General features: G+C 42.5%; 1 protein-coding gene across 1 annotated transcript; it reads left to right on the top strand.

Annotated features, from left to right (window-relative positions):
• On the top strand, positions 1 to 11,094 carry MS4A2 (membrane spanning 4-domains A2). The gene is made up of 6 exons (XM_027564007.1): positions 1 to 112; positions 1,567 to 1,747; positions 4,409 to 4,465; positions 5,297 to 5,452; positions 5,806 to 5,904; positions 7,561 to 11,094. The coding sequence occupies exons 1-6, from the start codon at positions 51 to 53 to the stop codon at positions 7,657 to 7,659; spliced, it is 654 nt and encodes a 217-aa protein (XP_027419808.1). The 5' UTR covers positions 1 to 50; the 3' UTR covers positions 7,660 to 11,094.
• Positions 11,095 to 12,490: the final 1,396 nt, after the last annotated feature.

Below are 12,490 nucleotides of genomic sequence, written 5' to 3'. Positions count from 1 at the left end.
GCTAACGGTAACACTGCCCTTCATCCCTGGAGAGCTCTGCTAGTGAAGCAATGGAGGCAGAGAGTAGGAGCAGGACAGAGCTTGCTCTCCCCACTCCGCAGGAGCCCGCCAGGTAGGCGCAAACTGTTGGTTGTTTCTGTTCCCAGTCACTTAATGACCTGGAGACAGTCACAGTGCTGGGGCGATGCCAGGTCGTGAACTTGGGCATGGCCCACTGGGCTTAATGAAAATACCGAGTATAAAGAAGTTATTTGCTATACTTTCCCAGTAGTTTTCTCTGGTTGATGGGAGAAGAAGGTTTTTATTTAGCGGTAAGTTGGGAACAGCTGAAGTTTTCTAACAAAAGAGACTCATATTCTAGGCTTGAAGTAGGGGCTTTGTACCCTCTTGCCTCTGTGTCTGATGTGTGTGAATCTCTGTGACTCTCAAGCTGCGGGGTCCTGCCCCACTGTCTAGAGGGAAATGTTCGCAGGGTGAAATCTGGTGGAGATGTGCATAGTTTGGTTTCCCTTTGGATACAGAAGATCAGCACGTACGGGGAGTGTGTTAGTCGCTCAGTCTGTCCAACTCTTTGCAACCCTGTGGACTGTAGCCCGCCAGGCTCCTCTGTCCATGGAATTCTCCAGGCAAGAATACTGGAGTGTGTTGCCATGCCCTCCTCCAGGGGATCTTTCTGACCCAAGGATCAAACCCAGGTCTCCTGCATTGCAGGCAGATTCTTTACCATCTGAGCCACCAGGGAACCCCCAACACATATTAAAACTTTCTTTTAAAGGTTTGAGGAGAAACTGAAGACAGAGCTTCAGAAATCAGTAACAGATTGAAAGTCAGTGTAAAATATTAAGTACACTCCAATGCTTGGGAAGACATAGTGCTGCCAGTGAGCCTCCTCTAAGGATGAAATAGGAACAGAGATCAACAGACCTTTCAAAGTCACTCCTTTATGTACATGAAGTTGACTATGTCATTGACAACCTCTTTTCAGATACATTTCTATGTTAAAAGACTGAGTGTGTAGGTGAACGTGTTTGATAGTTTTTACTCTTACTCACCAGCATAGATTAATGAGAAAGAGCCTGGTAATAACTCTGGACTAAGAATAAGAAGGGCTTCCCTGCTTCCCTGGTGGCTCAGATGGTAAAACAGCCACTTGCAATCAAGAGACCCGGGTTTGATCTCTGGGTCGGGAAGATCACCTGGACAGGGGAATGACTACCCACTCCAGTATTCTTGCCTAGAGAATTCCATGGACAGAGGAGCCTGGTGGGCTACATTACAGTCCTTGGGGTTGCAAAGAATCGGACATGACTGAGTGATTAAGTACACACAGGCACAAGAATAAGAGGGCTTGGTATGGTTTCTGTTCCGTCTAACCGTGATCAGATAGTGGTCCTGGCCACTAACTTGGACCCTCTGAGCCTCTGAGTTTCCTGACTTTTACAGTGAAGATTTTAATTACAGAATTATTTTGAAAAATAAGCAAAACTCTCCTTTCTGTCCATTGAGATCTTTGCATGGAGACTTATAGAGTTTTCTCACAGCTGCATTTCTGTGTAAACTTCACAGTGCATCTGAAATTGAACTTGCAGAAATATCTCTCCAGGAAAGCGTTTTACTGGAAAGGCCCGTCCCAACTGCACCACGCCAAACGTGGCTGACTGTTTTGAAGAGAGAGCTGGAATTCCTGGGGGTGAGTGAGCCTCCTCCAACCTCAACTGGAGTAAAGACTGGCTCTAGGAAAGAGTATTAGGTGGCATCAACATAGCTTCCCTACTCAGACTCACAGAGGGAAAAACCTAGAAGAAAATTGTTGACACTCGCCACACACTGTTAGGCAGAGTCCTAACAGTGGCTCAGTTGGCAAAGAATCTGCCTGCAGTGCAGGAGACCCAGGTTCAATCCCTGGATTGGGAAGATTCCCTGGAGAGGGAAATGGCAACCCACTCCAGTATTCTTACCTGGGAAATCTCACCAGAAGATCCTGGTGGACTGCAGTCCGTGGGGTTCCCAGGGTCCGACACGACTTAGCAACTGATCCACCACCTCCAGGCACCCTGTTGGGTAGAAAGAAGCATTTCTTCATGAAGACTAGGGTTGGACTAGCAAGTAGGGTCTGCCAACTCTGTTCAGTTGCCAGTGGATCAATATCACCCTGTGAATGATTTATAATTTTGTCTTCTCATAGATAGAAAGAGCCATTATTAACGTCCACCATGAGTGTGTAAATAAAGGCACAGGAGATGGCTATGCTTGCATGAGGTCATGCCAGTATAGATTCTTAGAGTGGCCAGATGATACTGGAAAATACTGCATTTGATCCTTTTGAGGCCTGCCTAAGACAGCAAAGCAGTTTCTCACGTTTGGCCTCGATTATAAGGAAATTGATGTGATCTTAGAAAAATACCTTCTGATTCACAAAATCTATGCATTTTTCTACAGGTAACACAAATTCTGATTGGTTTGATATACCTTTATTTTGGAATAATTGTGAGCGCCAAGATCAATGATTCAGAGTTTACTGAAAAGTTTTTTTCATCATTTAAAGCTGGCTACCCATTCTGGGGAGCCCTATTTGTGAGTATATGTCTACACTTGTCTGAAATAATACTGCACATGGCTTTTCTTTTATCCAGATCAGATCTAGCAATTGTTTATTCTCGTGTTGAGAATATATGAGTGTATGCTAATATGTATATGGATATATATATATAATATAGATGCATACTCACAGTTTACAAGGCACTTTGGGTTAAACTAGCTAATACATGTTTATGTATCTCTCAAGAGGCATTTAGCTAGTAAGAATCGAACCTAAACTTTCAGAATCCAACTTGAAAAAAATTTGTGTAACACCATTCATCAGTAAAGCTATTTTAGCGAAGGTAGTGGAGAAGGCAATGGCACCCCACTCCAGTCCTCTTGCCTGGAAAATCCCATGGACGGAGGAGCCTGGTGGGCTGCAATCCATGCTAAGGGTCGGACACGACTGAGCGACTTCACTTTCACGTTTCACTTTCATGCACTGGAGAAGGAAATGGCAACCCACTCCAGTGTTCTTGCCTGGAGAATCCCAGGGACAGGGGAGCCTGGTGGGCTGCCGTCTATGGGGTCACACAGAGTCGGACAGGACTGAAGCGACTTAGCAGTAGCAGCAGCAAAAGTAGCGGGGAGAGATTGTTGAAATGAGGAGAGCAAGGCTGACATCTGATGAACTTCGACTGTGCCCTAGAAACTCTGTTAGGCACTTTCTCACTGTATCTCTTTCAGTCAGTGTACTAGTTAGAAACCAGATGGCTGAATGAGCTTACAAAAATACATAGTTTTTATTGATGTATAACTGATGTATAATAAACAGCACCTATTTAAGGTGTATAATTTGATAAATTTTGACATGACACGTGAGAACATTTCCACATTAATATAATGAAGATACTCATCACGGCCAAAAATCTCCTGTTCCCCTTGGTCACCCCTCCCTCAGCCCTGTCCTCCTATCCTCAAGCAGTCGCTTGTTTTCTGTCACAGCAGACCAGTTTGCATTCTCTGGAGTTTTACGTAAGTGAATGATAACGCCATCTTCTCTCTAACGCCTGGCTTCTCGCACTCAGCATGCTTGTTTCTGATTAATCCGTGTTGTTTTTTGCATCAACATTTTTATTCACGAGGATATATTTTAACCCTAAAAATACTGCATTGGCTTGGCCCTCTGCTAAATATGCAGGTCTCAGGTCACTTGTTCAAAACTCTCCTTAAACTTTTGCTGTATTTAATTTGAAACTTCCTTACTGTCTTTTCATTCCGATCATTTAGTTCATTAGGTGTCCCTCAACTCACCACACAATCTGAATCTATGAAATGTTCTGAATGTGTGCTCCTGGTTGATAACTTCACTAAATCCTTCACCATGTATATTTTCATAATGGCTGTATGTCTACAAGATAGATGGCAGACTCCGGAGACGGACACGTGTTTCTCACCCAGAGGAACTGACACTGTAATGCACAAGATGCTCGTACGAGCGAATGATCACAATAGAATGCGAGTTGTGTTACAGCAGAGTCACACCCCAGGGGCTGCTGGACTTCACAGCACTTAGTGGGGACCCATGGACTCTCAGAGTTAGCATTACCTGGCAGCCTGGTACAAACGAAGAATCTCAGGCCACATCTAGGACTTACTGGGTAGCAATTTGCATTTTAACAAGATAATTCACATGGACATTTAATTTTGAGATGCTTTCTATAGGAAATTAGAAAAATAAAATGATAAAACTAAAAAATAAAATGGATTAAAGGACATCGGTATAGAATGCCCACAACTTTACCTTCTGTTTGGAAGGTGAGGATGAAAGGGACACAGAGAAGAACAGAGACCCACTGTGCTTTTTACCCCCCTTCCTTTTGAACAGTTTGCTATTTCTGGAATTTCGTCAATCATGTCTGAAAAGAAACCTTCAGCATATCTGGTGAGTTGCATTCTGTCTTTATCCTTGAGAAGGTAAGAAAAATTTAATATTAAGAGTCTTGAAGGAGTCACGCTGTTATCTCTTATGAGTGAATGTGGATATGTGATTTTCTTCCAATCTACTTTTGTCTTGGATATAGTCACTAAACATGTAATCATTAAAATACCAATTGTACCACTTAAAAACAATGAATTACTTTGACACTTGTTGAAAAAATACCCTCACACCAGCTATGTCCTCACACTATAGTCCTGTGATCCAACAAATGATTCATTTCCAAGAGTATAGTTTGTCTAGTCAAAGCTAAGGTTTTCCCAGTAATCATGTACAGATGTTAGAGTTGGATCATAAAGAAGGCTGAGCTCTGAAGAATTGATGCTTTTGAACTGTGGTGTTGGAGAAGACTCTTGAGAGTCCGCTGGATAGGTCAGAGACCAAACCAGTCCATTCTAAAGGAAATCAACCCTGAATAATTCATTGGAAGGACTGATGCTGAAGCTCTGGCCACCCGATGTGAAGAGCCCACTCATTAGACAAGACCCTAGTGCTGGGAAAGATTGAAGGCAGGAGGAAAGGGGACAACAGAGGACAAGATGGTCAGACTCAGTGGACATGAATCTGAGCACACTCTGGGAGATAGTGAGAGAGCGGAGCCTGGTGGGCTACAGTCCATGGGGTCGCAAAGAGTTGGACACGACTGAGTGACCTCACTTTTTTCCCTTTGCATAAGTGTGGAGTTTGTTGGATGTATCCAGCCCTGAAAGGCAGGTAGGTTTACTGAACACTGTGGCAGATGCGGGACCCAGTCTAAATGTTCCCCTTTGTCGTCAGATTCGCGGATGCCTGGGAGCAAATGCGGTTAGCGGTGTGGCTGCGGGAACAGGCGTCGGCATCCTCATCAGTAACCTGAAGCAGAGTGCCACTTACATCTACAGCTGCGAGGAGGTCTTTGTGAACGACTACTGCTCTCTGGCCTGCTTCTCCACCGTGTGTATTTCTCATGGGAAGGCTGAGACCCTGGTCCTGATCTAAGTGGGACGCCTTCTTTCCCTTTCCGTGAACACCACCCTTTCCTGCCACGGCATCACGTAATGCAGTGTTCTGGAGGCTCGTGCCCAGGGTCGTGCCAGCCTCTTTCCCCCACCTTGACCTGAGTCCTGCAAGGGTGGTGCCGGGGGCTTTGAGTAACCACCTCCTGGTTTTCGCACATGTCATTCTATAGGAACTGGCCATGTGCTGAGTGGGCATGGGTGATGAAAACAGGGGCTGCTGTAAGGGAATGCGCTTTCCCACCCCTTGACTCCATTGTCCTTTGGTTGTTGTTGGCTGTTGCTCAACAGGAAGTTGTGGCGATGATCCTGTTTCTCACCATCCTGGGCTTTGGCAGCGCTGTGTCACTCATAGCTTATGGAATTGGTGAAATACTTGAAGGAAATCAGGTAGGCGGAGGCCTGATATTAAACCCTAAATGATAAAGAACTTGAGCTTTGTTGCTTAAAAGTATGGCCTGGCTTTCCTGCAGCATTGCTTCCAGTTTCAATATTCCATTTTCCAAGTTTCAGTGTTTTGGTTTCCAAATCTCATGTTTTGAATGAATTAATTTATTTTAACCTCACTCATTATTAGAGAAAAGCAAATCAAAACCACAGTGAGGTATCATCTCCCACCAATCAGAATGGCCATCATCAAAAAGTCAACAAACAATACATGCTGGAGAGGGTGTGAAGAAATGGGAACCAAATCTCATGTTTTGAATCAAATTTTCCACTCACAAACCTCATAGTATTAATATAATTCCTTTGGTTGAAGTTTAGGAAAGTAAGATCTTCATCATTTTAGGAAATGTAGATGCTTCAAAGTATTAAGCATATGTTGAGCATAACAGACAAATATACAGGTAGCACATGTTAGAAACACTTAAATATCTGGGCTTTTAAAAATTTGTTCCTGCTCTCTTTCTTGGATTTCACCTTCCCACTTGCTCTGAAGCCTGTATTTTGTTTCCTCTCTGAGTCATGACTACCAACTGAGCTTCCACTTGTCTTACCCAATTTTATACCTGTGACGTATGAAAGAGAGTTAGAAATACCTGATGCATACACATTTACTCAGATCTTCCAGGTAAAACATACTCCCTCCATCTTTCCACTTGCCTGAAGCATTCAAGTCTGCCTGCCTTTTCTGATCCCTTTCCTTCAGAGATAAGTAAGATAAGAGATGTACCAAATTTCAGGTACAGAATCATCTCAACAACTTCTCATTGACAATTTCTTTGGAACCCACTTGGCCAGCCAACCTGGTTTGTTGGAGATGGAAGTATTGTTGCTGTTGTTGTTCAGTCACTCAGTCACGTCCGACTCTTTGCGACCCCTTGGACTGCAGCACGCCAGGGTTCCCTGTCCTTCACCATCTCCTGGAGCTTACTCAGACTTGTGTCCATTGAGTCAGTGATGCCATCCAACCATCTCATCCTCTGTCACCACCTTCTCCTCCTGCCTTCAGTCTTTCTCAGCATCACGGTCTTTCCAATGAGTTGGCTCTTCACATCAGGTGGCTACAATATCACAGTGTAATGGCAGGCTGTGAAGAAAGCTGAGCGCCGATGAATTGATGCTTTTGAACTGTGGTGTTGGAGAAGACTCTTGAGAGTCCCTTGGAGTGCAAGGAGGTCCAACCAGTCCATTCTGAAGGAGATCAGCCCTGGGATTTCTTTGGAAGGAATGATGCTAAAGCTGAAACTCCAGTACTTTGGCCACCTCATGTGAAGAGTTGACTCATTGGAAAAACTCTGATGCTGGGAGGGATTGGGGGCAAGGGGAGAAGAGGAAGACAGAGGATGAGATGGCTGGATGGCATCACTGACTCGATGGCCGTGAGTCTGGTGAACTCCGGGAGTTAGTGATGGACAGGGAGGCCTGGCGTGCTGTGATTCATGGGGTCGCGAAGAGTCAGACACCACTGAGCGACTGAATTGAACTGAACTGAATGGTAGGCTGTGAGATACAAAAAAAGATGAGATATGACTCTTAAGCAAATATTCTAATGGCAGAAAATTCTTGGTGATTGATAATGTTTTTTCCCCCTCACCTCATCAGATTCCAGAAGATCGTCTTTATGAAGAAGTAAATATATATGCACCAATTTACAGCGAGTTGGAAGAAAGAGAGGAGCCAACTTCTCCTGCTGATTCGTAAGAATCATGTGTCCAGAACATTCTGATTCACAGCAAAAGGCTTAGAAAGCCATGGTCTCTGTGTAAGAGGCTATTGGCAAAATTTCAATTCTTTCTATGACTTGACAAGTTTATATTATGGTTTTTCTCCAGACGGCAATATTCTATTTTTGTTGTCTCTGTTCACTTAAATCCACCCCCTCCATTTGTAGATAAGATGGACTCCTGCATTTCTTGTTTTCTGTTACTATGTCAAACCCATCCCTTCTGGGACGTCCACCTGTAATAAGTAAGCATAACTGTGCAAACAGGGAAAACAAGAGGAAGACTGGCTGAGAGCTGAGTTAAGTTTAACAGTTTGATAATATTTGCCCTTAGCCTTTTTGAAAGCTGCAGATGTGTGTGATCTGTGACCCCTTTCCGACTGCAAGCACCTTGAGGGCAAAGTCCATTCAGCAAACTCATACTGAGAGCCAGCTAAGTGAAACTGCTGGCACTTGTCTCCTTCACGTTGTGTATTCCAGTATTTCACCCATGGTGGGTGCTCAGTGTGGGAGTATGGGGTGTAGGGGTGAAGGTTCAGAGAAGGTACATCACCAGGTCGAGTCAGGAGTAGCATAGGAAAGGAGAAATTTTGGAGATCATAAGACCAAATTGACATAAATCAAGAATAGAGTCAGAAAGACTCTGTTAGACAGACTATGCATAGAGATTCTTTAGGCATGTATTAAGCATTTTGGTGGATACATATCAAATTAGCAATAGCTATTTCCTCATTGGGTTTGGTCTTATATGAACAAAACAGCATGATTTGTGTTAGAAGCAATCCTTCTAACACAGAAGGATTGCTGATCTTATAAAGTGCCCTGGAATACCAGGCCTATTGCATTTTATAGAGTGAGCTGTGGCAAATCCTTTAACGTTTTACTTAATCAGGGTTTTTTCATCTGTGACATTAAGATATTAGGAATAATTTACCTGCCAGCTCTAAAAGTGTGTGTAGAAACACATGCAAACACAGGATAAATTAGTATATGTGCTGCCAAAGCAAGCGCCACAGTATAAATGAAAAGTGCTCTAAAAAAGAAATTATTGTGGAATCCATTCATATTAACTCATGAATATTCATTCACGCTCACACACAGCAATCTCCAAATCTTAGTCTCTAATGATATAACATTTAAGTCCATTTTATCTTGAAAGTCCCACTTCCTAATCCCACTTCAACTTTCTCTTGAATATGCATTCTGCTTGACCACCTCACGTCAGCATCCTGGGTTGAAATGTGCTTTCTTCCTTTCTGTTTTTGGTTGAGTTTCTCCTTTCCATAAAGCCTATCTTAAATCCCATTTGATTCTTTAAGTTTTTCTAGTTGATTGCTTCTCTCTCTAGATGATGTTTTTCTAATCAAACACAGACACACACACACACACACACACACCCTACAGTCTATATAATTTTCTGTAGGCAAATATTTTATGTCCCCTCAATGATAATATATTTTTTCAGAGACACAGTATCTCATAAAAATCTATATTTTGCCTGAATCAGCAGCACATTCACTGGTACAGTGTTGCTCAAAATTGTTTGCAGACTGATGAATAAACAGTAGGGAGTTTTATTAAGTTACTCACTGTATCTGGTGAGATGTAAACCGTAAAGGGAAAATCACTTAATGAAGAATATGAAATGGAAGAAGAATCAATTAAGACCTGAGCTAAAATGAAGTCAATGGAAATGAAGAGAAATGACAGTTTCTAAAAAATGGAGAAAGAGTTATCGGTCTTCCCACTACTGAGCTGAATTAAAGAATGAAACCAGAGAGGCAACCGGTTGCTTAACATGTTATGCATTTGAATCTAAGATCAAGGAACATCAGGTAATGTTGAAAGACAGAGGAAGTGAGAAATACAAACGGACACGTGAGGAGTACAGACAGAGCCAGATTAAGCTCAGCTTTAGACTGTCCTTTTTAGGAGATTGAAGGGAAACGCAGTTTCAGATTGCCTGGTAGTGTTCAGGGCAGAGTGCTGGTAAGGATGGATTTTGGTGACAGAGGTTTAGTGTTATTGTAAGAGAGATCAGTATTAAATGAAGAAAATTAACACTCTAAGAGAATTATATTGAGATAAAAGTAAAGCCCAGTTAGCCTTTACATGCCTGTAACCAGTGGCGACATGCACATCATGGGGTGGCGAGGAAATACCCAGGGCAGAAAACAAGAGAATTAGGCAGGAAAATGCACCGTGAAGCTGCAGCCAACAGGTAGCCCAGAGTAGACAGAGGTTAGACAAAGAATAAGTAATCCCAGAGACAGTATCTGCTGACCTGAGGAAGAGACAAATCAATAGGGATAGACCCACATAAGATGTAGAGATGGGACAGAGAAAACAGCAAAAGTGAATGAATGCGAAGGTGCAGAGAAACTCAAAACAGGGCTATCTATGGTGATGCATGAGATAGCAGAACACTTGCAGAAATATTTAGAGAGACGATGGGGGCATGTGTGATGCAAGAAGGAGAGACGAGATTGTGAACAGAAGATGGTAAAGAAAACTAAGCTCTCCAAATGAGTTTGTTTCTTTTGACATTTTTATAGAGAAGGTAAAAATAGTTCACACTTTTAGCCTAAATCTTGATAGAAGAGTCCTGGGGAGAGACTGAAGGAATCAGCTGGGGTTATTATTCACAAATTAATTAACGAAATAATTAAGTACATTTTATTTATTTGGACTGCCAAAATTAAAAATTGATAAGTAGGTGTTAATTTCTCCAGGCTATGAAAGACACCACATAACCATGCAACCAATGATGACGTCAGTTTTTATGCTTATCTGACCTTAGGAGCCTAGATTTCCTATTTTCATTTTTTCTGAAATTAAAATTTTGTTTCCCCAAACTTGACAACAGCTTAAAAATATACTCTTTTACTGCATAGCTTGCCAAACCGATTCACCATTCTTAATCATTCATAGATATAATCACACACTTTCAAGGAAAATATGTTCACTTCCAAACCTGGCCCACCAGGACCTCCAGCAGTGACTCTGGTCTACCTTTTTATTGTATAATATTTGACTCTGCTCTTCCCTCCACTCAGTTAATATTTTAACTGCATACTGACTGTGTATCTCTATATACATCACACATTTTTTTTGTCTTAAGATCATTCTGATAGTTGTTCTTTATCTTCCTGCCTTTTATCATGTGCCTGCTGTAGGCATCCACTGAGAATGCAACTGGAATGCTCTTCACATATTTAGTGTCTCAATTTATCTTTTTTAAAACATCAACTTAAAGGTTATTTTCTCTATTGGGATTGCCTAATGTTCATGTATTCATCCAGCCTGCTTCATAATCACTTGCCCCCATGATGCAATGTATTATCAGTGTATTTTTTATCTCCTTGATATATCCTTAATCACTAGTATTTGTTCAATAAATCAGAATCATTTATTTCTTATCTGTGTGTGTGTATCTGTGTATATATATGTGTGTGTGTGTGTGTGTGTGTGTGTGTACATTGGGGAGGAGATTGATCAGGGATAATTGGGAATCAAAATATCAATTCAGTGATGCTAAGGACCAAGAACAGTTCCCGGGTCTGCATTTTAAATAATGCTTTATCAAATGGGATAATCTGTAAACAACCCCACAGACAGAAAATGGACTAAAACAACAATCACTGGCCTTCTTGCCAATAAATGGTGGGATCAAGTTGAAAGGAACCTGAGCTGTGAGTTGCATTTTACAAGTTAGTCCTGACTCCTATTTGTTTTGCTATGGGTCAGTATTTTCCCTTTGAGAACCTCAGTTTTTCCACCTGGCAATGAGCACTTTGGACCAAAAAGCCCCAGCTGAACTTCCTGCTTCCATATTCCCTGCTTTTAGACAGTTTGGATGGCTGGTGATCATAATTACTAAGCTTGTGACTGGGACAGCAGCCGCAGTCAGAGCTATTTAATGCTGTTTGATGTATGGTGCAGCAAGACATCTGGGACAGCAACATTCATTCTAAACTCCTGGGACAAAAGCTAATCAAAGTTCCCTCTTTAAAAATTATCTTAGAAAAACTCCCCAGGACTTCCCAGGTGGTCCAGAGGTTAAAATACCCGGCTCCCAATGCAGGGATCGGGTTCAGTCCCTGCTAAGAGAGCTAGATCCCACAGGCTGGAACCAAAGATCCTGCATGTGTGCTGAGACCCAGCGCAGCCAAATAATAGATAAATATTCAAAGTTTTTTTCACAGATAATTCTCATTCTATGAGGTACAGCTCTACTTATGAAACACTGATAAAACAGAGTACCGTTGCATACTTTCAGCTTGGTTTAGACCACTGAAGTAAATTTATACATACGAGAGTGTGAGAGGCTGTTGGTATTCACCACCCGTGCGACATGAATGCATCCCTCCACTGGAAAAACCTCTGCTCACTCCACAAACCGTCAAGAGGGCTCAGCTTACATCTCCCAAACAACTTCTGTCTGGGAATCCCTGTGTAGTGTTATGCTGAACAACACGGAGGAGCAGAGACTGTTTAGAATGTGAACGCTGCATGAAATATGCTGGCTTAGGCTGTGCTAAGTCACCTCTCTGTGACCCTTACGGACTGTAGCCCACCAGGCTCCTCTAGCCATGGGATTCTCCAGGCAAGAATACTGGAGTGGGTTGCCATGCCCTCCTCCAGGGGATCTTCCCGACCCAGGGACTGAACCCACATCTTTTACATCTCTTGCATTGGCAGGCGGGTTCTTGGCTGTTAGTGCCAACTGGGAAGCCCTGCATGAATATACCCAGAAGCAAATTGTAGAAGCTACACTAGATGAATACTCAGTGGCTCAGTCTTGTCCGA

Source organism: Bos indicus x Bos taurus, chromosome 15 (assembly GCF_003369695.1).
Source record: "Bos indicus x Bos taurus breed Angus x Brahman F1 hybrid chromosome 15, Bos_hybrid_MaternalHap_v2.0, whole genome shotgun sequence".
Classification (NCBI taxonomy): Eukaryota; Metazoa; Chordata; class Mammalia; order Artiodactyla; family Bovidae; genus Bos; species Bos indicus x Bos taurus.
Note: the sequence above shows the minus strand (reverse complement) of the source record. Positions and strands in the feature narration are given on the sequence as shown.

What these genes read in the sequence shown, in the direction of transcription:
- MS4A2 (XM_027564007.1), top strand. Translation starts at nt 51, where the DNA reads ATGGAGGCAGAGAGTAGGAGCAGGACAGAGCTTGCTCTCCCCACTCCG. An exon ending in CTCTGGCCTGCTTCTCCACC is followed by an intron (nt 5,453 to 5,805) that starts GTGTGTATTTCT and finishes GTTGCTCAACAG; the next exon opens with GAAGTTGTGGCGATGATCCT. An exon ending in AAATACTTGAAGGAAATCAG is followed by an intron (nt 5,905 to 7,560) that starts GTAGGCGGAGGC and finishes TCACCTCATCAG; the next exon opens with ATTCCAGAAGATCGTCTTTA.